Here is a 25,436-nt window from a genome sequence, read left to right on the forward strand (position 1 = left end):
CGCCTGAGCGAGAGCTCGAGCGCGAGCGCGAGCTCGGACCTGTTTCTGCAAGTCACGCCTAGGCGAGGCTGGGTCGCTTGGGCGATAACATCAAGTCTCGCCACTATTCTTCCTGCAACAGCCATACAATCATACCCCAAACAGCAATACACGTCCATTCACACATTTTACAGTAGCACAACAACCATACAATCATGAAAACAGTGGCAAATGAGCAAGAATCGGATTTAAACATAAGATCCCTAGCTTCCCTTACTTGGAATACGCTAGTATAGGATCTCGACACCAACCACGTGCACAACAGCTCTAGGAATAGGCTTAGAAGCTGGAAAACAGCGGAACATATCTTAAGATGAGCTCACTACAGAACCCTAGCTGGGAAAAACACGAAAAAAATATAATAAGGAAAAGTGGTATGAGTCGGAGAGTAACTTACGCGGGGCAAGAATAAGCTTGAACGGACTTGACGGAAGTTGGAGATCAAACCCTAGCATAGCACAGTTTTGGGTGAGGAGAGAAGAGCAAGGCGACTATTTTCTGAAAGTGAGAAGAGAAGAGTGTGTTAGGGCAGACTTAGGGTCTGGTTTCCCTTTGGGCCAGCCCTAGGCCCAACTGATTTTGGGGTAGCCCTTTAAGAATAAGGGCAGCAATGTAAGTGAGCCTTACAGTACTAAAGTAGTTTATTACAAGGTTTTTAACATAGTGCAATGGAGTAATGTAGCATATTACAATTAAAACCAATTATTGGGAATAAAAATATTAATCTGATGAAATTGACCCATCAAATATGTCAATTTTAATGTTACCCTATCATTGTAAAGCAAGTGGTAAAGCAATTGTGCCATGCATCAAATATAGTTATTTAGAATTATTCTGTAGCTTCTTTGTAGTTCTCTATCTCAAACCTAAGAAGTAAGACTTCTCATCCTATCACACACATATGATTTTAAGTTTATACAATAGAGTATGGTACCCTTATTAATTTGGATCCAACATCGTTAAGTTTATAATTGCCATATTTTGGAATTTACTTTACTTTTTCATTAGGAACAACATTCTTTTTTTATTTATTTTACAGTTTCTAGTAGTATGACCCTTTTCTCATGTAATAGAAACAAGTAATGAAAGGAGAGTTACACGTTTTCTGTATGAAAATAAATTTTTGTCAACTTTAACCTTTTTCTGAAAAGCTTTTTTGTTACCAATGTCAGTTTTATCAAGGACAATTTTTGTAAACCAAGTAGAGCTTTTAGATTAATTTTTCCCATTGTAAACTTGGCCACTGTGATGAAAACCATCTAGTCACAAGCCTAAGAGAGGAAGACTATAAAATTGAAAAGTACATAATACTAGATTTTTTTTTTTTCTTTCTTCTTAATTTTGTACAAATTGTATAGAAGTAGAATTTCTTTATACTTTCCGAGAGACTTGCATGGGCTAAAATTGGCCCACTAGTTTGCTCTCATATATTGAATGAAGGGCATTTATTCTTCCACCCACCCCATATTTTTTTCTTGCACCCCATATATTTATGGAAATGACATAACTATCTTCCATTAAAAACTGATTTAAAACCCTAATGTTCCCTCTTATTTCAAAGCATGAGCGCTGCAACTCCATATAGCCACTGCACCTTGAATCCCTGCCATGCACCTCCATTTTCGGATGATGAATACGTTTCGCGATTTCCAAATTCTTATCCTATTTTGGATTTTTTTGACATACCCAAAGCATTTTGGATTGTACAATCCGTAACATTAGGGTTTTTATTATTTTTTAATCAGGGGTAATTTTGTGAGAAGAAATATGAGTATGGAGGTGAGGAAGAAATTATGAGGGTGTAGGAAAAAATAATGAGCAATTTCTTCACAAACTGTAATTGGCCACTAGTTCCCTCTCATGTATTGAATGGAGTTACTTGAATTCTAGGGTGCTTCGTTGTCCAATGAAACTGAAATGGAGGCCAATTTCAACCAAATGGTAGTCAAGTAAACAAATATATCATAATTAATAATAAAGAAAAGATTATTTTTTTTTTCGAAAATAAAACAAAAAAACAGTGATTAAAGGTAAAAACAAAATCTAGAAATTTATTAGGAATAAAACATAAAACATTGTGTACATTAGGTAATTCATTCTAACTCTGCAAAAATTACCCAATTACTGGAGATTAAGGCTTGTCATTTTCAAGTTCAAATTTTAAAGCGTCCCTTCCATGTCCCATTTGTTAGAGTTAGGTCAAATAGCTTGATTTATATTATTAATCAATTTAAAAGATATTATAAATATAACTGAAAAGTAACAACTATAAAATCATAAATAACATCCAGTTTCTATAATCAACAAATGATTACAACACAATCAACATTGTACATTGTATTAATGTATTATAATTAAATTAAAACAAAAATTATTTTTGATATTAATAAATAAACATATACGAACTATTAAAACACTTGTCTCTAACCCAAAATCATAAAATGATAAATTCATAAATCTTTCTATTTCAATACTATTTATCTTATTCACTTCTATTACCTGTGAAACTTTAAAGTTAGGTATGAATTCGAACATGATTTACATCTTTTTTATTTTTGATTCTTGATCGTGCAAAGACAGATGAAGAGGGAATTTCATCAAAAAATAATGGGCGCATTCTACGACCATGATATGCAATAATATATTGAAAATTAAAAGAATGAAATAATGCATGGTGAAAAAGTTCCTAAGTTCAATAATTAGCATCATTATTTTGAACGCATTATTATTGGTGAGCTGTCCCAATCGTGGCTTTTGTTATGTTGTTAAAATCGGTAACTACAACTACATGGAATAAAATTTGAAAATACCAAGAACAAAGAAGAACCAAACTGAGCTTATTATGTGCAAACAAAGATAAAAAGAGTAAATGAGAAGTGCTTTTCAAAGCACTATGTAACAGCTATATCACCGGGTCCATCATCTTCCAAGACTTTCTTCCTTTGTAGTTTTGTACAATTAGGAATGCAGTCACCATTTTCCCCGACAAAATTTATTTTCTTTTCATTTCTTTTCTTTTTTTCTTTTTTTTCCTTTTCTAAATCATCATCAGCAAGAACTTTTTTTTTTAGTACTTCAAATTTGAATTCATTAGCTTTTCTTACTCTATGGCCCACGTGGCAGTGCCACAATGCACCATGCTGACATGGCAGGTCCCCGGAAACAGTATCAGCCTACGTGTTCTTCAGTCATTCATTTTCTCAACCACCTTAGGATCCTCCATGTTCTTCACAGATGATGATGATGATGATAGCTCTATTGACCCTAGTGTTGTGGTTAATTCATCTACATGCTGCCAAATATAACAAATACTTCAATAAAAATGTACTGAAATGGATGTTTCTAGACTTTCAATCAATCACAAATCACTGCTAAAATATTACGATAGAAGTCAACAAATTTATAAGCCCAATAAAATAAAACTTTAACAGACATACCCAGTATAAAGATTTTAAATTTAACGAATCTGTATATCTTAATTGTATTTTACGATAGTTTTATAAAAATGAACAAACTTATCTGTATACAGCAATTGTAAAAGTTTTTATGTTGTCAGAAATCATCATTAGAACGATTCCTAAGATAGTTATTACAAAAGTGTAACACTCTAATCATACATGCCAGTTTGTGATATTTGACACTGTAAGTGCAAATATTGTTTATTCATAAAATTGTTATAATGGAGCAATTAGGGGGGAGAGGAAAGCATCTTGAAAGGAATATGATTACACAGAAAAGTTAAATAAAGAACTGAGAATAAATACCAATGCTCCAAAGTGTCTATAAAGAGCTCTTAGTTTATGAAATTTCTCAAGACCAAATTATTCTTTGAGGCTTTAGAATTTTTTTTATCAACTAGGCATGATCAGATATAGCAAAAAGTGTTGCTACTCCAAGCACAATTATGCCAATGAGGACCCACAATCACATGCGTTCATCAGTAGTTGCCATTGTCCATCATATCAATAAGGAAAAGTAAAAACTTGTAAAATTTTGGAATAAGGTAGCAAGCAGTGTAAAGCAAACCTGTATACTGGTATGGGGAATAGATTGCCTTGTTTTCTTCTCCTGCAAGACCTTCTGGCGGCTTTCGTAAAACTCAAAGTCATCCAATATGGAAGTTCTTGCCACATAGTTCTTGAAAATGTTGAGCATTTCAACACCTTGGGGAAAACTCACCTGAAAGAAGAAAAACATAGACGACAAGATGAGTAAGCACGCAGAAGAAATAACCAAGTCTTTCTCAGTGGATTGTGTTGGTTAACAATGAAAAATGCAAAATGCAGACCTCTTGTGTGTCTCTACTATTTGTGACGGGCTTGTGATCATTATTCTCAAGTATTATGTGCCGTAGTTGAGGATTTGGAACATCCTTTATAATGTGCCATTTCACAGGAAAGTATCCATTCCATTTATCTTGTTGCCAGAAATCCATACTTTTGTTGAAATCAACTCGACCAGTCATCTCAGCTACTCCACAAAATTGACCGCTGGCATTGACCTGAACAACATAAACAACTAGCAGTAAGATATTGAGAGACAGTTATCAATCTTAAAATACACAAGCAGATAAACATGGATGCAGGGAATTTAAGTTTTTGAGACAGAACCAAACAGCGTACCGAAAAGAAAAGGAACACAGGGCACTTGCATCCTTTCTCTTCCATTCTCTTCTGTGCATCCTGAAATGCACCATCCAGCCTCTTGTTCCCATTAGGAGTACTTGCCCACACGTTGTATTTGATGCTCTTGTGGATATCATCTTCACTGTATGATTTGATGACAAAGAAAAGTGCATGGTCGTATTTGGTTGGAAAATCATGAAGGTTGTATTGATCTGTCCTGATTTTGCTACTAACATTTCCACTCCCACCTAGGGCCAAGTTTCTCACAGAGTTACCTCCAGACACTAATCCACCTTTTGCATTGGCTGTTCTAGGACCTTGATTCTGCTCATTAAGTGAATCATTGACCTTGTTTCTGTTTTTCAACTTATCAGTACTAACCCAGCCCTTTGTATTTGTTTTCACACTAAGCAAGTTGTTTGGGTACAGGAATCCACTCTTCCCTTGATTGTATGTGGGAAACTTGGCAACAGGTGAATGGAGGACCGAAACAGGTGCCTGAAAAAACATTACAAGTTCATTAGAATAATCTATTCCAAGAGGGTCAGGGTAAAGCTAAAGGAAGAAGAAATGTAATGTTACTTTGTTTGTTTGTTTTGGCTGGTTTCTCTTAACATGAGTTGATGTGACCTCCAATAATGGTGTTGAGCCCTTCAATTCTGCCGAGTTAGATGAGGGTGAAGACTTTGATACAACACCACCAGAATGACTCTGGGAAGACAAATTAGATCTACCATTTGGTTTACCAGCCAGATCATTATAAACATGTCCTTGAAACCCATCTTGTGTGATCAGGGAAGAATCCCATGAGTATGTTGATGGTGGTAATTCTCCATAGGATAGAGAGGTTGGTAAATAACCAGGTGATCCAATTGGGTGTTGAAAGATGGATCCAGGGTGGTAGACATTATACTGTCCTTCAACACCAGCTGTACCTATAGGAAAGTATGAAGGGTAGCCAGTCTGAAATCCTGGCACGAGATAGACATAAGATCCATTATCTGCTTGCATGACCTAAATGAAGCAACAGAAAGAACAAAAATATGTATTGAGACATGTATCATACATCAATGAATATTAAAAAGACCAACTATATGTTAGCTTGACTTTAAGGAAAGAGAATGCAAACATAGTGCATAGTGAAATCCCATTGTTTCAGCAAACCAGTTAGTGTCTACATAGCTTTATTATCTCTCAAAACATTAGAGTGAAAATGCTGTTAAATTGAAGTATTTATACATGCGTAGCCACAAAGAAAGACTCAACAATAACATCAACAGCATGACCAACCACAGTTCAACTCAAGAGACTTACAGGGTACTGAAGATCCATGGCATCTGCACCAACATAGTACCCCTGGTTGTCTGACTCTCCAAAGAAACCACCATAACCTGTGATCACTCTACCGTAAGAAGTGAAAACATAAATATTGCAACCAATTGAAATGAATAGGGAACCATTGGAGGGAACGTCTTTAATCAGCAGCAACTAACCTGGATAGTAGTAACCATAATAGCCACCGGCAGGATAAGGAACACCTTGATCTGTGGACAAGTACTCATGATCCACATCAACATCCTTAACACTACCAGAAGCATCTCCTATCGATGATACACATGATCTTGCATCAGATGGGGAACTTGCGCCCTTCGAGGGAACCTGAACAGACAACATCCACATGAACACTAAGAAAACATGAATTGTCTATGTCTCTCATACACCACCAATGAAACAGTTCATTTCAAACCAAAGAACAGAAAACATAATATTAAAAATATTAAAGATCCTGAAATCCAAAGTTAAAGTGATACTTTACACATCACATGCAACAACAGAAAAAGAGGCATGAGGCTAAAATAAAAATTATCATTCATTACCGTATTGGAATTATTGAGTTCAGCCCCTGAAGAATCACCATGAAGCTTCTTCCTCATGTCATCTGCAGCTGTTAAAAGCAGAAGATTTAAAAATCTCTCCCTTTTTCACAATTTTCTTCATCTCATTTTCAAAAGGGTACCCAAAAGAAAAAAAAAAAAAAAAAAGAACAATCCAAAGCATGAATAAAACCCATAAATCAAAAGAACAACGTAAAAGAGATGAGGGCTTACACTTTTGCAATTGAGCAGCCATGCCAACAGTACTTAAACTAGAATCTCTCAGTTTTTTCAACTTCAACGAAAATTCTCAAAACCCCTTTAACACAATTCACTGAACAGAGAAAACACAGCAGATCCTCCAAAACACCCAAGAAATACAGTTTTATATATTTATATTTTAGTATACATAAAAAAGTTCAGTCTATGAAGGTGGAATCAAAGAGTACAACAACTACAGAAAACAGATAAACCCCACAAGATTTTTCAGAGAGAAAATTCTGGGTATGGATTGTTTTTTGCGGCTGGTCTCTAGATTTCAGGGCTATGCCAAAAAAATCACAAAAAAGAAGATTTTTTGTGTGAGGAAGAGAGAAGGGCGAGAAGCACGGCCTGAATATCCTTGAATTGATAATATTTTTGGTTGGAAGATATGGTTTTGAATAGAGAAACTATTTAAAGAGATGCTGATGAATGAATGGAAGAGAGAGAATCCTCAGAACAGAACACAACAGATACACAATGGAGGAGAGAGAAAGTGTGGAGAGAAAGAGAAGGAGAAGAAGCAAATGGCATCTCATAAAATAGAGAAAAGGGACGGTCTACACGGATCCACGTCATCATCTTTTATTTCAATAATTTAATATTTTATGAAAACTAAAAAGTTAAAATAAAATAAAAACTACGTGTTGATAGAGTGTTTTTACAGCTTTCAGAATTTCACTTCTCTTGAGTTTACTTATTTATTTAAATGTGCCTTTGTCTGTGCATCAAACTACCCGCGTAAATTCAAAATGGTAGAAATAAAATTATTGATTAAACAGCAATTTTTCTTAAGTTGTGTTTAAATGCTTTTGATGAAAGTATCATTATAATAAAATAAAATTTTATTTTATTGTATATACTTTCTATATCATAATAAATACATAACATATAAAATAATTAAAAATTAATAAAAATAATTAATATTATATTAAGTTTTAAAAATAACAGTTAAAGAAACTATATTCAAAATTTAACGTTTAAGGATTAATGAAAATATATTAAAAATGTTAACGTTTTATATCTAGACATTTGACTTGAAAAGGAACTGTTTATTTATTATTTTAATTAAATTACAAATTGTGTTTTAAATATTAAGTGATACAAATGACGAGGGAATAAATGAAATATACTTGTTGAAATTGGTTTCCTTTTATAATTTATCAAACAAGGACGATCCGATTATTTAATACATTGTACGTAGAGATGTCAACGGGACGGGTAAGATAAGGGTAGTGTTTTTTATATATCTTGTTTGTTGGATAAATATTCGTCTAGTACTAGTACCCATATCCATGCGCGCATCCGTTATGCGAATACTCGTATATTTTCTTAATATTTACATATATCAACGGGCAATGGCAGAAGTATGAAGGGACATGGGAGCCACGGTTCCCCCAACCATTTTTTTTAATTTTATTTACTATATATTTAAAAAATAATATTTATAAATTATTACTTTATTTATATTAATTTATTTTATTTTATTTTATTTTCTATATATTTTTAAAAATATATTTATATATTACTACTTTATTTATATATTATTACTTTATTTATATATTATTATCTTATTTAAATTAATTTAGTTTGAAAAATCTTTTTTAAAATTTAAAAATCACGTTTTTTTCTTTATTATAATTTCTTATACTTTTTTATTTGGTTTCTCTCTTCTGTGCCTTCATCTCTTTTTCCCGTTTTATTTTCATCTCAATTTTTACCATCAATTCCTTATTATTTTCAAAATCAAATTGCACTACCACAAAATTGAAGAGTTAAGAAACATTTTGGACTGAACAATTTCTTCTTTTGAATACATTCATCTTTTCCTTTTTATTTTTGAAGCAATATGTTTCTCTCTTGTATGTGGCTTTTCTACGCTCTAGGCATGTATGTGTTAAAGATCATAAAATCATGCTTTAATTGTTGATCAAACTCTTCTTTATGTAGATAGAGCTATTTTAAGCTTTGAAATTGTGTAAGGGAAGAACAAGATTAGAAATTACTCTAAGGTAAGGGAAGCTAATCATTTAGAATTTATTAGTTTTCTTAAAATATCGAGTCTTGCTTTTAAGATTTAATATGAAGTATTCATAATTTTATCTTTTAGTAAATAGGTGAGAGGTGAAAACTTTATATTAGAAAAATTATGATAAAGAGTAAAAGAATTGATTCTTTTTTCAAGAGGAAGGCTTGTGATGAAATTGAAAAAATTGCATCTACGTCATCTAAAATTGAGAAACTTCACGAGAATCCAAATATTGAAGAATTTATCAACAATGCAAGAGTTATGCACATGTTTGGCAACAACAAAAAAGTCTGAAGTTTACTACTTGATAAATAGATTACTTTGTCTTATCATGACTCTTCCAGTTTCTACAACTACAACTGAAAGATCTTTTTCTGCAATGAAAATAATCAAGAACAAGTTGAGAAATAAGATGGAGGCTGAATTTTTAGCAAGCACTATGATAATCTATATTGAAAGGGATATTGCAACTAGTTTCAACTCTGATTCAATTATTGAAGATTTTAAGTCATTGAAAGAGTGTAAAGGAACACTCTGAATAAAGGTAACTTTTGTTTTTTTTTATATATTATTGTTGATGATAAACTTTATGTTACTCTTTCATATATATTATTGTTATATTGTTTAGATTCTATTGTCATGAGTGCTTATTTTGAATAAAAAAAATGATGTAAAGAAATTAATTTTTTTAATTAAAAAAATAATTTATATATAACAAATATAATTTGGCCCCCTTAGGATTTTTGGTCAAGTTCCACCACTGTCAACAGGTACCCGCTAATATTTACAAAAAGGAAAATTTAATATTTAACAACAAATTTTAACCATAAATTCAAATAAAAATACAATACATAATATTTATAAATTTCAAACAAAGTGCAAATAACACATTTAGATAGGGTTGAATGACAGTTTACAAATAGATGAAGATTTTTTCAAACCAATTGATAAAAAATAACCCATTCAAAATCAATGTGTTAATATTTTAATAACTTTTTTTAATTTAAATTAGAGTATAGTGGACATAGGTATCCACGGGTACGAATACTGTGATACTCGTACCTGCCCCGTTAACATGCGAGTATAAAAAATACTTGTATCCGTTATCCACGAGTATTCATTTTTAATATTCATTTCCTATTGTTGCAATTTTTTGTATATACCTGTATGAATATATATATATATATATATATATATATATATATATATATATATATATATATATATATATATATAAATTATATATGGTAATTATTGGAAAAAGGATTTTAGTTTAAAAAATAAATGTTAAACATAATTGTTACATTAAACAAATAAAAAATATGCATGCACTTTCAATTAAGTGACTACATTTAATAAAAGAATATATATATATATATATATATAAATTTATTTGTTACCAATATTTTAAATGCGTATGAACTTTTAAATATCTTATTTTTGTATTCATAAGTCTCATTAATCATTCCTCTAATTATATATCAAAATGCATGTATTACGTTTTTTTTCATTTGAATATAAAAAATAAAATAAATAATAATTAGTATAGAATGTTTTTATATTGTTCTTCAATAACAAATTATTATGAAAAGTAAATATATTAAATTTTACAATAATTATCTTTAAAGTATAATTTATCATGATTTATATTTAGTTGACTGTAACGTCACATTTAAGTACTAAAATAATTAGATGAAAACATTACACAACATAATATAAGAAGCTGAGTCAAGGAGTATAACGTCGCTCCTACAAGTATCCAAGGTACTTTGAAGGAAAGTAATCAAGGACACACCACGATGCCGATACAAAACAAGGTAAAGGGTCTAAAATATTCAAAATACAGGGCCAAGATAAAACGGTACATGGGCCACAGCCCTCAAGGAAGACACAAAAACGAAATCCAACTCAGAGTTATGCAGTGGAATCACCATTTTCCTATTGACCATGAGGATTTCTCGCATCTGCTCATATCAATAAATTGATGATCATCGCAAAAAGAGAAGACCACACACATAACAATCAAACAAGCAAAGGGTAAGCTAGAGTAGAAAATAGTTTATCATACAGTTACATACACTTTCATAATCCAAAATGCATATGTCAATCAATCATGTTATATATGACTTACAAACACTACACTAAGACTCAAGAGACGACTCATCTGAATACATATAATTAGTCGGATTCAACGGATGCTTGCACTTGTGGTGGTCTTTACTGCTCTACCGAGCTGCTTTACCGAGCTAATTGTTATAGTGTTTCATCCCACACACACAAGGTTAGCCCTTAAAGTGTTACATGCCTCCTGCTACTCTCATCACTAGAGTCAGTACGCTCTATGTGAGACTAACTAACTCTTTAGAGTGTTAGGATGCAATCCTTACCTTGAATCCTTACTAGATTATATAAATGAGGCACCACCACGAACTCTCACTAACAAGGGTCATGGAATTATGTCCTAACCAATGAGGTACCACCACGCAACCAACGTGGAATTACATCCTGATCAATGAGGCAGCACCATGAGATCTCACCTAGAGTTCTATGGAATTACGCCCTGACCAATGAGGCACCACCACGAAACTATCATGAAATTACATCCTGACCACACCAACATCATGTTCCATCAATCAATATATTATTGTTTATACCAATAACATGTCACTTTTATAACCAACCATCCCATACTCATTACACGCCAAGATCATGCCAAACTCATCATTCACAACCCATAAACCATTTTACTCATGCATATTCACTCATCTCATGCTTTAACATAGCAATCCAACTTAACAACATATTATGCAAACGATTTTTGGATTTTAGAAATAAAATTGCAGCTTGTGTAAAGCTCCAAAAATTTTGTATTTATATTCAAATTAAAAATGATTGAATCAAGAACCAAATGAAACAAGAACCAACTTAATTGAATAACTATAAAGAAAGTTATGCACCAAACAAGCAACAAAGGTCAATGTTGTCAACTACCAAACTATAGTGATCTTGCGATAAAAATTGCTCTCACTACAGAGCTCCGATTCAAGATCGGACTCGTCAAAGTTAAGAACTATGTGTTAAGGATCCGCTGTTAAAATATCAGCTCGATCCAACGGTTTACGAAGTAGGAACCTTCATTTTACGAAAAGTGTGTAGTGTTGTCAACAACCAAACTACAGTGACCTTGCGATAAAAACTACGCTCACTACAGAGCTCCGATTCAAGATCCGACCGATCAAAGTCAAGAATTATGTGTTAAGGATCAACTGTTAAAATTTCAGCTAGATGCAACAGTTAACGAAGTAGTAACCTTCATTTTACGAAAAGTGTGCAGTGTAGAAAAAAGAGTAACGCCACATCAATCAAACATACTCGCACACCATACATTTTTATTCGACCAATAACCTCATTCAAGCATCACAGTCATACAAGCAGACCAAAAATCGACAAAATAACTTTAATAACATAAACCCTAGCTTCCCTTACTTGAAAAAAGCTAGCAGAATATCCCGACACCCAAGCAAGTGAGTACTACCGACCACGAAGCATATTCACGAGATGGATTGAAGAATGGAGTTGAGCTAACGCGCAGAAGGGTAAGACCCAAACCTTAGCAAAGCTTTTGTGGAGAGAAAAGGGAAGAGTGAGAGCACTAATTTTGGCAAGTGAGTGTAGAATGAGGGACCTTGGCTGCTTTAGGCACCCTATGGACCAGCCTTTAGACCCAACTGATTAGGAGCAGCCCTTACAAATAAGAGTAAAAAATAATTGAGCCTTACATTGACTATTTAAAAAATGTAAAAAGGTTATTTTAGTTTTATTTCTTAAACAAACATTATTTTAAAAAAATAATATATTGATTGATAATATAAATAAATTGTCCTCTATCATGTAATAAAAAGTTATGATCTGATAATTTTGTGTCTTATGAAAATTTGTTTCTAAAATAATATATATCTTGTTTTATAATTGATTGATAATAACATTTTGTATTGTTAGTTTATAAAAACTAAATTGGTATTGCTTAACAAAAATTAACAATAATCCTTTTATAAATAGATATTTATGTTCTTTTTAAATAGTTATCTCGAAATAGAAAAAGAATTAAAAAAACATATTTAATCATTTATTTAAAAGTTCAAATTATATGGAGTAAATTGTAGTAGTATTGTAAGATGTTGTAAACAAATATTATGAGGACTTAAAAGTTTGGGGTTTCTAGTTTTTAAAAAGATAGATTATAAATAGAATTTATATTAATTGAATTTTATTTTATAAATTTTTTTCTAAATTTTTCTATGTATTTTTTGAGATTTCTAACTCCATCTTTAATATGTTTAAAGATAATATAATGTATTAGGAGTCCCAGTTGTGAGTTCTACACATCCATCCAATTAGAATTCAAAACATAGTAATTTCACTATATGATATTTTGTGGTTATTAGAAACATAGTACTCTTGTATAACAATATGATCATCATAATTAAGGATATATCTAGGGATATAATATTGGTGATTCCCCGCAACAAAAAGAATTAAGTCTAATATCACTACAAAAAATGGTGTAAATTGTGTCGATTATTTTTGTATAATGTGGCGATTTTAACAACCAAAATTTAAGTGTGTGGCGGTTTCAAAAACCATCATAGATCTTACTGACACAAAGTATATCATGGTGGTTTCAAGTGAACTGCCGCAGTAACTACCATTTATTTCATTGTATAAAGTGATGGTTTTTTGGGGTAAATAATGACAATTAAAAGCGCTATAAGTTTTTGACCAAAAATCAAATCTAATGAAAATAACAACACATAAAAATGGGTTTTTTTTCTATTGTAGGCAAATGGCATGGGTTTATTACGGATATGGACAAATTTTTTAAAAATTACGGAAGTAGGCAAAACGTTCTGGGGGTGCACGTTTTCGTAAGAAGAAATCGTGTAGCCCCCATACGTTTCTGTGGGTCAGCGTGGTCAGAGGGGAAATCGTGCGGGGGGTGGACGACATTTAAAGAAAATCGTGTGGGGGCGGAACGACATTGGAAGGAAATCGTTGGGGGGGAGCACGTTTTTAGATGAGTAATCGATTACCCCATACTGTAATCGATTACTGCATGTGTTGCAGTTTTCTGGGTGTAATGTAATCGATTACAGACGAAGTGTAATCGATTACATGGTTAATGCATTTGTTCGAGTGAAGTGTAATCGATTACAATGGTATTGTAATCGATTACATTGCGAATTTTGAAAAACAAAGTTGTTAAATTTGAATTGGATACATAGGCGAGCATAATAATTTGTTCTCATTTGATAAATTTTGTTGGTCCATAAAAGAATAAAGTATTTGAACTTGTAGTTGATGAAGGCATAAGAAATATTAATGTTCATAGAAAATTGTCTTAGTTTTGACATTGTAGAAAGAAGAAAAAAACATTGAAAATTAAATTAATTGAAATAAAAAATGTACAACTTATTGACGAAATGGACATTGTCCCCTATGATGACCCTCAGTGCGACAATAAGAGCATTTTTTTGGCTTATCCGTAACGGGTTGATCCATTTCGTTATGGATCCTAGTCCTTGGAGGTCGTCCGGAAGCCTTACGCCTAGTTTGGGGGTCTAGAGTGAAATTAGGACCTGTATATGTTGACCAATAGTCCTCATTTCGCAGGGGGTGGAATTGGACTTGATAAGCCTTATTTATGTTATCAAGGGTGTAAACTGGATCGATAAAATTTGAAAGTGGCATGTGACCAAAAGAACAAACAGCTATGACGTGCTGACAGGGTAATCGACTAGCTTGGAAGTGACCACAATCACACCACCAATCGTTTAATCTGACAGTGAATGAGATTGGTTTTGGCCGATAGTAATGGGGGCTCGATATCTCTTGCACCTCGAATTCTGAATTATCTCGATCGTAGCGTTGAACATGACAATATGCAGATTTCTTTTGATTTTGTTGGAGCAAGGTTGTGACATCTTCTAGATATTGATGTCCAGCTCTTAACATAGAGTCTGCCTTTAAGCCGCGTTCAACAAACCAGGCATTTATGTTTTGAAATGTAATTTTCAAAAGTGCACAGATAGGTAATGAGCGAGCCCCCTTTAGCACAGAGTTCATGCACTCCGCCAAGTTTGTTGTCATGTGCGTGTACATGCGCCCCCCATCATAAGCCTGAGACCACTTATGTAAGGGGATTTTATCAATCCAAGCTACTGCTTGTGGGTATTGGGACCTCATAGCTGAAAGTTTTGCTTGCACGATAGGTTGTTTGACTTCATAAGCTGTGAAAAAGAAATATAAAATGAAATGAAAAAGTATTATGTATGGGAAATATTTTGTGCATCTGGAATTTAAAGTTAGGAAAACGTCTTACCCAAGTTAATGAATTGTTTCTTGAGATCGGAATTTTTGAAGCGATTGTTGAAGTTGGAACCCAGATGACGTATGCAGTAAACAGAGTGAAGATTGTCTGATTCCCAGTCAACTTCTTCCGATCGTAGGGCTGACAAAATTCCCTTGCCTCTATCAGTAATTAGGCAGAGATTTGGCTGAGGAGTTACATGCTCTCACAGTAGTTGAAAAAACCAAATCAATGCCTCCTTTGTCTCACCTTCTACTATTGCAAATGCCAAAGGAAATATGTTTCTATTTCCATCCTGAGCAATTGCAGTTAGCAAGGTGGCATGATATCTGCCTGTTAAAAAGGTTCCATCCACTTGAACAACAGGTTTACAATACTTAAAACCTTCAATGCAAGGTCCAAATGCCCAGAAGCAACGTTCCATAATGTATGTGGAACTTCCATCCTCAGCATCAATATTAACTGGAGGACCGGAAAGTTGAAAAATTGTCCCAGGATTGGTTTGCTGGGCAGCTAGTAACCATCTGGGAACTTCATTATAAGATTGGTCCCAATCACCATACTCCATTGTTATTGCTTTCTCCTTCGCAATCCATGCTCTTCTATATGTGACTGTGTATCCGTAACGACTTTTGATGTCAGCGACCAAGCTTTTGATGCGAATGCTTGGATTTGTGCGGACCAAATGAAAAACAATTGAAGCAATTTGGGTGGAATCTAGGTTGCAGTGATCTTGTGACATTAATGTAGACAAACACGTATGTGTACCATCAATGGACTTGATTTCCCAATGATGTCGGATTTTACTATAACTGGCCCTCAGACGCCATTGACATCCATTGTTGTAATGGATGCATCGTGCAACATAAAGATGCGGTTTTGATTCTACCACATTGAAGCTGTATCCATTAGTGATGTGATAATGTTTGATGGCATACACCGTTGCTTCTTTAGAATCGAATTGCATGGCTTCTTGTAGTTGGACTTCCCCATAGGGATTGTAATCCATAGGAGGAATTGGGACAATTTCTTGATTGTCTGCATTGTCTTCCTCAAAATCATCGGAAGTAAAGTCTTCGACAATGTCTGGAATGATAGGTTCGTCATCAATTGGATTAGACGAAGAAGATCCTCCATAATTCCAGGAACTCATTCTGAACAGGTTGGTATGGAAGGTTACACCGGAATTTTTTAGATCCAAAAATAGATCAGAAAATTGCAGATGTGAAGCTTGTATGCAGAGAACTTTTGATAAGAGAAACAATGGTAGTGTGGTTGAATATATAGGCGTTTTAGTAACTACAATGAATTGGAGTCGGTTGGTGTGCAAAAGGAGGGGTCAGGGGGTGTGAAAAGTAAAAAAAAATTAATTTTTTAAGAAAACATGCACCCCCCACACGTTTTCTACTAGAAAACGTGCCCCCCACACGTTTTCTAGTTTAAAATCGTGCACCCCCAGCACGTTTTGTTCTTACATTTTTTCGATTCTGCGCGATTCCTGCACTGCACCTGCCATCATACTATTACAAATTCACGCTTCTGTGGTCAAATTAAATCAATTATGCTTCTGCACATTACTATTGAAAATAATGCATCCTTTTTTGATAGTATTCACAATAATGGTTTGATTGGAAATGTCTCTGCCACCTGCAAATATAAGAAATAGTATGAGATTCTCTGAAAAAGTGATTATTATTGAAGAGAAGGTTTGAGTGGCAAACATAGGGAGCCATGTGGTGGTGTGCATGGAGGTATAGGAAAATAGTGTCCTATTTTTTAGACATGTGGTGGAGTACGTGAGAGAGAGAAAAATGAGAAGTAAGGCATGTGAGTGAATAGTGTTGTGAAGTAGTTTAAGTATCCATATGAGGTGCAACATTCACATCACTGAATACTTCATTGGCTTCCCGTAGTTGTTGGATTTGCAGCATAGAAAAATTTATTTGTCCTCCGTTAACCTAACAGGTTTGGAAAATTTTATGATAATTTGTTTTTTGTTTGTTTTGTTAGTGATTAAGTTCAAATGATATTCTGTTAATATTTTCATAAACTTTGATGTAGTTTATTATGGCTCAGAACAACAACCTCCCAGCAAACTTGTCCGTGTTGCGTCATCAAGACGATCACATCACCAACCACATTTGGGAAGGAAACGAGAGGGTCCTCCGACCACGATGCCATTCTATCTGGATACTAAAACATACTGATCTTATTGACCCTAGGGTTAGAATGGTAATTGATGCAGCTGGTTTTGGTCACGTTCTGAAAGTGAGTAATATGGAAATTAACCACCTAATGGTAACAACATTATGTGAAAGGTGGAGGACTGAAACTCACACCTTCCACATGCCACTCGGAGAAACAACTGTTACCCTGGAAGATGTTTCACTACAACTGGGGATGCCAATTGATGGTGAACTTGTCACCGGTGGAACTTCAGGAAACCTACTACAACTGTGTCAAGATTTATTGGGGGATATTTCTCCCGAAAATATGTTTACAGGGAACCGAATAAAGCTATCATGGCTGAATAGCAGATTCCGAGAATTACCGGATGACGCAACACTGGCTACAGTTGGACAGTATGCACGAGCACACATCCTCATTTTGATTGGCAGCATGTTGATGCCAGATACATCAGTCAGTCTCGTGCATTTTATGTTCTTGCCATTGTTAGCAGATTTGGAGCATATTTCAAATTTTAGTTGGGGTTCCGCAGTATTGGCATGCCTCTATCGTGCACTGGATCACAGCACAAAATTCCATCAAGACAATATTGGTGGATGCATGTTATTGCTCCAGTGTTGGGCATGGGAGAGATTTACATGCATCTCTCCAGAAATACAACCAGTCACGGAGGACGAGATTGTGGCTGGGCTTGCGTTTCCCTTAAGTGTGAGATGGTGTCGGCAAACACATTCTGTGTTCCATGACCAAACAACTGTGGTTGGCTTCCGGAAAAAATTTGATCAAATTCAACCAAAGCAGGTTTATTATCAATCCATGCTTTAGTATTTTGTTCCTTGAAATTCCCTTAGTTTTATCTTTTCAAATTATTAACACTAATTTTTGCAGTTTTTATGGACACCATATCGACAGCCACATGTTAATCGCATGATAATAATAAATGTTTCTCCAATTAGTCGGGCATTGGTTCCTCTTATTTGTTTTGCGACGGTTGAATTTCACCAAGTTGACCGGGTAGTTAGACAGTTTGGTTGGCGACAAAACATTCCATCCGACCCGATGAACCTGGATGAGGTTCACCGAATTGATCTCCGAGGAAGGGGGGAAATTAATTGGAGGCAATATCATCATCGCTTTATCATGCTATGGAATAATCGCCATAATTCCATTGTTTAGGGCGAACCTTTCACCAAAAGCGGCCATCTGCGTGATAACTCGCCCTACATGCAATGGTACATAAATCATACCATCCGGTATATCACGGCTAATGCGCAATCATCCGATGATGAAGTGAGAATCAATTTATCATTCCCTGCATGTTAATTAAAGTTTTCATTATAATTGATTTGAAATAATAAAATTGATTTTTATATTTTGTATTAGTATGACATGCCGGAGCAATATCAGAATTCGCCTTCACATCAGCAGTTTCGTCCGGATACACCCTTTTCCGACCTCCTTCAGTCACAAAATGTATCTGCTGGATTTGGGAATTGGGATCACAGAATGCATCCTCCATCGTCATCTCAACAGGTTCCCAGTTCATATGGTTTTTTTCCAACACCTTCAAACTTTCGATCAGGTCCAGCGCAATGTTATGGTGGTTCAGGTGGCCCACACATTTCCAGCTATGGGGGTGTTCCATCACAAATGTTTGGGACATCAGCACTAACTCCACCATCTGCATACCGAGGTGCCTCATCTTCACAACCATACTACAGACCTGAAATTCCATTTAATGTGTCAGAAGGAGGTTCTGAATCTGTGGAAGTGGAAGATACTGATGACGAAAGTGAGTCACCCCCTCCTCCCCCACAACCTGAGAGACGACCTCGACGACCGACACGAAGGCCACCATGTGGCACAGGCAGCCACCGTTGAATTATGTTGTTGTGAAATAAACTTATAACATTATGGGACAATATTGTACTTTGTATGTGTATTATTTCAATATGACAATTCCATATGTACGTAATGAATTCAACCTTTATCATTTAGTCTTTCTTCATTCACTCAATAATTGTGGAACTACTATGCTTATAAAAACCACATCCCCACACTACATCAAATGCAAAGTTTCAACTTTTCAACACATCAATTGCTTGACATCTCCTTCCTCTTTTTCTTTGTTAATACAAAACCCAAAGATGGAACAATTTTCCCCTGAAATGTTTGGCATAACAGAGTCACAGGATTTCTCCAATTCATACATAGCTGCCTTATACACAAACGGTGAAATCAAACTCTGTGACGATGGGGTGAAGTTCATATGTCAGACTCCAGAGATTGTTCGCATTCCATACAACTGCACATACAACATGCTGAAGCAAAGAGTTTGTGCAGCCATTCCAAGCCAGTCACACACAACCATTAACAACCTATACTTCAGACGACCCACAATGACTTCTGAAGGAAATGTTGTCTATGACGCATTTGAAATAAAGACAGATGAACATGTTTTTCAAATGTTGGAATGTAAGTCTTCTTTCCCTTTGAACACCATGATTGAATTGTACGTGACCTTCACAAGATCACCTGAAGAAATACTTTCTCTATTAACTACAAACACCCCATCATCATCATCCTCAAACACTCTGCCAACTTCACCAACTATTATTTATTTTGGTGGACCTTTAAGGGGTGCTACTATCATAGAGAGTCGATTAGGTTTTGGTCTTGAGTTTCGTTCCGATTCCACGAAAACATTCTCCATCACACATAATTGCACCTACAATGAATTATTACAAACCGTAACTCAATTAGTGGAGTGTGGTGACCGTAGAGTTGTCAAGCAAATTGACTATCGTCGCCCTTCAACAATACGCAATAGGCGACTATATCATGACACCGCGGAAATCAAATGTGACTTTGATGTTTCACAAATGATCAGTCGTTGGACACACGTACAAAGTCTAGACCAATCTGTCAAAAAACCACGCATATCTTCCTATATCGACCTTTTCATCCAAACTAGAGACATCAGACCACCAACACCTTCCGAAGAATACCAAGATATCAATTCTGGATGGTTTGTGGATCACCGCGGAAGAAGAAGATACAGATGGTTGCCGTAAATTGTTTTTTTTATTTTTTATTTTACTTTCCATTTGAAGTTATGTGCAACTTATTTCTCATTTTATTTCTCTTTAATTAATGGAATATGTTAAAGTTTCTTATCAATGGAGTACAAAGGCTAAAAAAATAAATTGTTATCATGAAAGTGTGTGGTAATCGATTACCATGAAAGTGTAATCGATTACAATTACCAAAATTTGGACTTGTAATACCACCGTAATCGATTACCAAAACCCAAATTTGTTCAATGTAATCGATTACCAAAGTCTGTAATCGATTACGCAAGCAACAGGACAACCTGGAACACAAACAATACCTTCGTAATCGATTACAACCCCCTTGTAATCGATTAACAGGAGAATTTGCCAAAATTCTTTTCTACATTCGTAATCGATTACACAAACACTGTAATCGATTACCACTCTACCACGAACCACTGCAACTGATTCTTTTCCTTCGTAATCGATTACATAAACCCTGTAATCGATTACACAACTTTCAGGAGTCCCTGGAATGTTATTTTTAACGTCGTAATCGATTACACAAACCCTGTAATCGATTACGACTCGTCTTCCACTATAAAAACAACATTTTCTCTCTCCGCCGCTGCATCCAACAAACCCCACCCGCGCCTCCATTCTCTCCTCCGTCAATTCATCACTCTGCCTTCATATCTTCACCAAATCACATCCCGTTTGTTGCAATCTTTCTCATTTTCAATTCTCTACAAAACCCACCGATTCAAATCTTCAAAAACACCCTCAAATGGCAGAATCATCAAGGAAACGCAAGACTCAAGTTGGTGCTCGCCGCCGCCGTGGTCCCGCCATCAACGAACCTGAAGAAATTATCGCACCTTCACAACCACAGAGACTCTTCTCTTCCGTAGCATAATACGAGAGGTATACTTCAAAATTTTCTGCCAGAGATATTCTTGAACCCAGATATCCTGATGATTTTCTTGCTGAGCAAAATTTTGAGTGCTATGATATACTCCACAACTTGGGATTATTACCTTTTTTGACTAATCGTCAACGTTATTATCCGGAATTAGTTAGGGTATTTTATTCCAACTTACAAATTACTAAGGAAGGGGTTATTCTTAGTGAAGTTAAGCATGTCAAAATTAGGATGGATATAGATATGTTTTATCGTATCACTCAATTGGGCACTCAAGGGGTCTGTTTTGAGGGAAACATAGTTTAGGAATGGAGAGATGATTATTCAAGTCACAATGCAAAAATGATGATTTGTCTTGACAATGTAAATATTGGAGGAAGAATACTGGCAGGGCAAATGAGAGTGGAAACACGTATCCTGCACTACATCTTATGTCGATGCCTAGTGCCCCGATCAACTAACCTTGCCCAAGCTACTAAAGAAGACATTATCTTAATGTGGGCAATGCTGACCGGAAGGCAACTTAACTGGGGTCATCTGATTAGATATCGGATGAAAAAGGCATTAAAAGACCATGCCCCTTTACCATATGCTAATCATATTACAAACATTTTTATTAAGTTTAATGTTCCTCTAGATGATGAACCATTTGAGGAGATTAATTGGAGAACAGGTCCAATTGGTGCTGAAGTGATTCATTCCTTTGGTTTTGTAAAAAACCAAAATGGTGAATGGATTCATAAACGTGATATGCAGGATGCACCTATTCATGATGACCGAACACCATCTCCACCGCCTCAGCCTACCCAGGATGCATCTGCTGCTATGCTTAATGATATTATCCATGAAATCCGCGATCTCTGGACTTTTGTTGGTTCAAGATTTGACAGTATAGATGCTCAGGTTGGACAACTTGAGGAAGACATGGCTTATGTGCGGCGCCAATTTCCTCCATCTTAGATGCATTTCAAATGTTTATTTTCATTCAAAAACTTTGTATTTCTTTAATGCACTTTGACATTGATATTATTATGTTAGTACTTTAATTGATAGTCATTTTTTTTTTCACTAATATCACTATTTTTTACTCTCATATTCAATTACATTATACATCATTGTTTTCCTATCGAGTGAAATGTTTTTTTTTTCAAAAAATTTCGCTTGTAATCGATTACACAATGTGCGTAATCGATTACACAATACCCAGAAAACTGCAACACATTCAGTAATCGATTACAAACTACGGTAATCGATTACTGATTAAAAAACGTTATACCCCTGCACGATTACAACATGCAGTAATCGATTACAACAAACGGTAATCGATTACGCCACCAACAACGTTCACCCCCACACGATTTCCCCTCTGACCACGCTGACCCACAAAAACGTATGGGGGCTACACGATTTCTTCTTACGAAAATGTGCACCCCCAGAACGTTTTGCCTACTTCCATAATTTTTAAAAAATTTGTCCATATCCGTAATAAACCCATCCCATTTGCCTACAATAGAAAAAAACCCCATAAAAATGTCATTATTCACGTTATGTTGTGATGTTTATCATTACCTCTATTATCAATTTTCGCAATTTAAATATTTTATTATTATTACAAGTGCACTTTAGCTATGGCAAAATAACATAAATGTATGACAATAATTAATTTCTTCAACAACAACATGCTAACATGTTCATATATTAATGGAGATGCCCATGAATCATGGTGATTGGTTTGCTCTTTAACATCATTAACAAAGTCAAATATAGCATAAAATCAAACATAACAAGTTATACAGATCAAAGTGTATAGAAAAGTCTTCAAATATGGACCTGTATTTTCACTCGAATATGGCATAAAAGGAGAATAGTACTCTAACGTAAGAAAATCCTTCAAATTTAAAACATTCAAGTATAATACGTCGAAAGTGGTTGTTATATATATATATATATATATATATATATATATATATATATATATATATATATATATATATATATATATATATATATATATATATATATAGTCACTTAGTTAGGTTGCATATGTGACATGGGAAAATTTGAGGTAAATTTTGATATTGGATTACTTTAATTTCTAACCAAAACTAAAAGAAACACAAAATAAGCAAAATGAACAAAATTTCTAACCTTTGTCAATAGGGAACGACACTAATATTGGATTTATCTAGCCAAATGGTCTTAAGAACCACAATCAAAATCAAACACTGGTGAAAAATGCCAGAATGGACAAATGTGTGAATGAAGTAATGAAACATGTTAAGTCAAAATAAAAAACCTTAAAATTACCAACATTAATCGAAGGACAAATGCATGAATCAATGGATTGAGTTTGCAAAATAGAGAGTGGAGAAAATGTGAGTGGAGAAAATGTGACACTGAAGTTTGATGCGATAGGGGAAATAAATTAGGGAAAACGTGAAAAAAATGGAAAACACAAGTGAAAAAAGAGATTGGGAATTAATGGATGAATGGGAGAAGCATGAGAGTAACCATCGATTGTGAATTAGTGTAGGAATTAGTATGAATGAGTTAAACACAAGAGACTTTTTGAAATTGAGGTTTGAGACTTTGGAAAAGTAAAACGGTAAAGTGTGGAAATGAAACAAAAAAATGTAGAGGGAACTCTTAATTAAGAAACTAGGAAAAATACTATTCTGATTTATTAAAAAATGACAATGAAAATCGCTACATTTTACGTGTAAAATATATAAGTTCTTGAAATATCATATTATAATGTAAAAATCAGTAATTTTAAATAATCTCTATAATTACACAATTTTTTGTAGTGTATGTAACTGCTTACGATAGATTCTCAAGAATTTTAAGGTCTTTTTATGACATATGATCAAGTCTATGATGCCACATAATTACTGCTTCTTGACTTGTTGATGCAATTGTTGCATTTATTTCTTGCAACTTATCTCCAAAAGCACATGAATTTTCCATGATATTCTCTAAAGTACCAAAATAACTATATAAGAAGACACAACTAGAATAAAAGATAAAGAGAAACTAAACAAATAATAAATAATAATTTAATTTTACAATAAAATTCCACTACCATTCTTTGTAACTCCCAAGAGAAAATAATAACATACTTTTTTAAAATAGGAAAATTAACTACAAAGATAATTTTACAAGAGAAACAAATTTTCCTCTCTTTTTTTTCTCAAAAACTAAAACAATAAAAAATAAAATAATTGATTTCAGTGTATGTATCCTACTAAAAAAGTATTATGTATATTTTTTATAATAAAAAAAAAGTAAATTTTTCCGGACATATATCTTCTCTTCCCACGTTTAATCCCTTGTAATATTTCATTCTAAAGAATAAGGGAATTGAAATTTCTTAAACTCTCATTTTAGCTATTTAATAATAATTGCATGAATATGCTACGAGGAGCACTCAAGAATGCAAGCAAAAAATAAAGCTACCCATTCATGCTAACTTAGGATTGTCAAGGCAATGTACAGTAGCCTATTACTAATAGGCACGAACCCACAATACCTAATATGTAGCAACCTGTAGCATAATGCAGAAAGAAGTAAAAAAGAAAAAAAAGAAATAGCCATGTCTAATTCCTATTCCCCTATAGGTATGTTTTTATATAACTATCTTGATTTAGAAAAAGTATGTGTTATTCCACAACACGCGTGTGAACATGGTGCCACTCTTTTTAATAAATATAACAAAGTTTGAATAACTATAAAATTGCTATTTATGACACGAGACTTACCACTATAATAACTTACGTAGTGTAATGAAGACTTTGGTAAAAAATGATTTTTTTATATTTAACAAAGTTACTAAGTTTGTTGTAGTAAATGAGATTTTAATTGTAACCACAATGTCAAGGAGAATTATCCAAATTAATATTTCGATAAACATATAATTTTTTTTCTAAACAAAATTTAGTTACAATTTTTTTTTCTAAACTGAAACCAAATATGAAATTAATACTTCTATATATACATATATATATATATATATATATATATATATATATATATATATATATATATATATATATATATATACTGGTAAAATATAAAACAAA

General features: G+C 34.0%; 2 protein-coding genes across 4 annotated transcripts; both read right to left on the bottom strand.

Annotated features, from left to right (window-relative positions):
* Positions 1-2,856: 2,856 nt before the first annotated feature.
* On the bottom strand, positions 2,857-7,312 carry ECT8 (evolutionarily conserved C-terminal region 8). Of its 3 annotated transcripts, none has more exons than XM_028067179.2 (9): positions 6,773-7,312; positions 6,542-6,603; positions 6,158-6,323; positions 5,979-6,055; positions 5,247-5,678; positions 4,662-5,162; positions 4,328-4,540; positions 4,066-4,218; positions 2,857-3,331 (listed from the first exon to the last, which is right to left on the bottom strand). In XM_028067179.2, exons 1-9 carry the CDS (start codon positions 6,792-6,794, stop codon positions 3,224-3,226), a joined length of 1,734 nt encoding a protein of 577 aa, XP_027922980.1. In that variant the 5' UTR covers positions 6,795-7,312; the 3' UTR covers positions 2,857-3,223. The 3 variants fall into 3 exon arrangements, with proteins under 3 accessions (XP_027922980.1, XP_027922973.1, XP_027922985.1); XM_028067172.2 differs by having other exon boundaries at positions 6,542-6,609; XM_028067184.2 differs by lacking the exon at positions 6,773-7,312 and having other exon boundaries at positions 5,979-6,066; positions 6,542-6,609.
* A 6,985-nt stretch (positions 7,313-14,297) lies between these two features.
* Positions 14,298-16,348, bottom strand: LOC114188240 (uncharacterized). Its single transcript, XM_085665847.1, has 3 exons — positions 15,445-16,348; positions 15,208-15,336; positions 14,298-15,115 (listed from the first exon to the last, which is right to left on the bottom strand). The coding sequence occupies exons 1-3, from the start codon at positions 16,346-16,348 to the stop codon at positions 14,298-14,300; spliced, it is 1,851 nt and encodes a 616-aa protein (XP_085521973.1).
* Between the last annotated feature and the right edge of the window lie 9,088 nt (positions 16,349-25,436).

This window comes from Vigna unguiculata, chromosome 1, assembly GCF_037176805.1.
Source record: "Vigna unguiculata cultivar grain cowpea cultivar isolate G323 ecotype 2 chromosome 1, ASM3717680v1, whole genome shotgun sequence".
In the NCBI taxonomy this organism is placed as follows: Eukaryota; Viridiplantae; Streptophyta; class Magnoliopsida; order Fabales; family Fabaceae; genus Vigna; species Vigna unguiculata.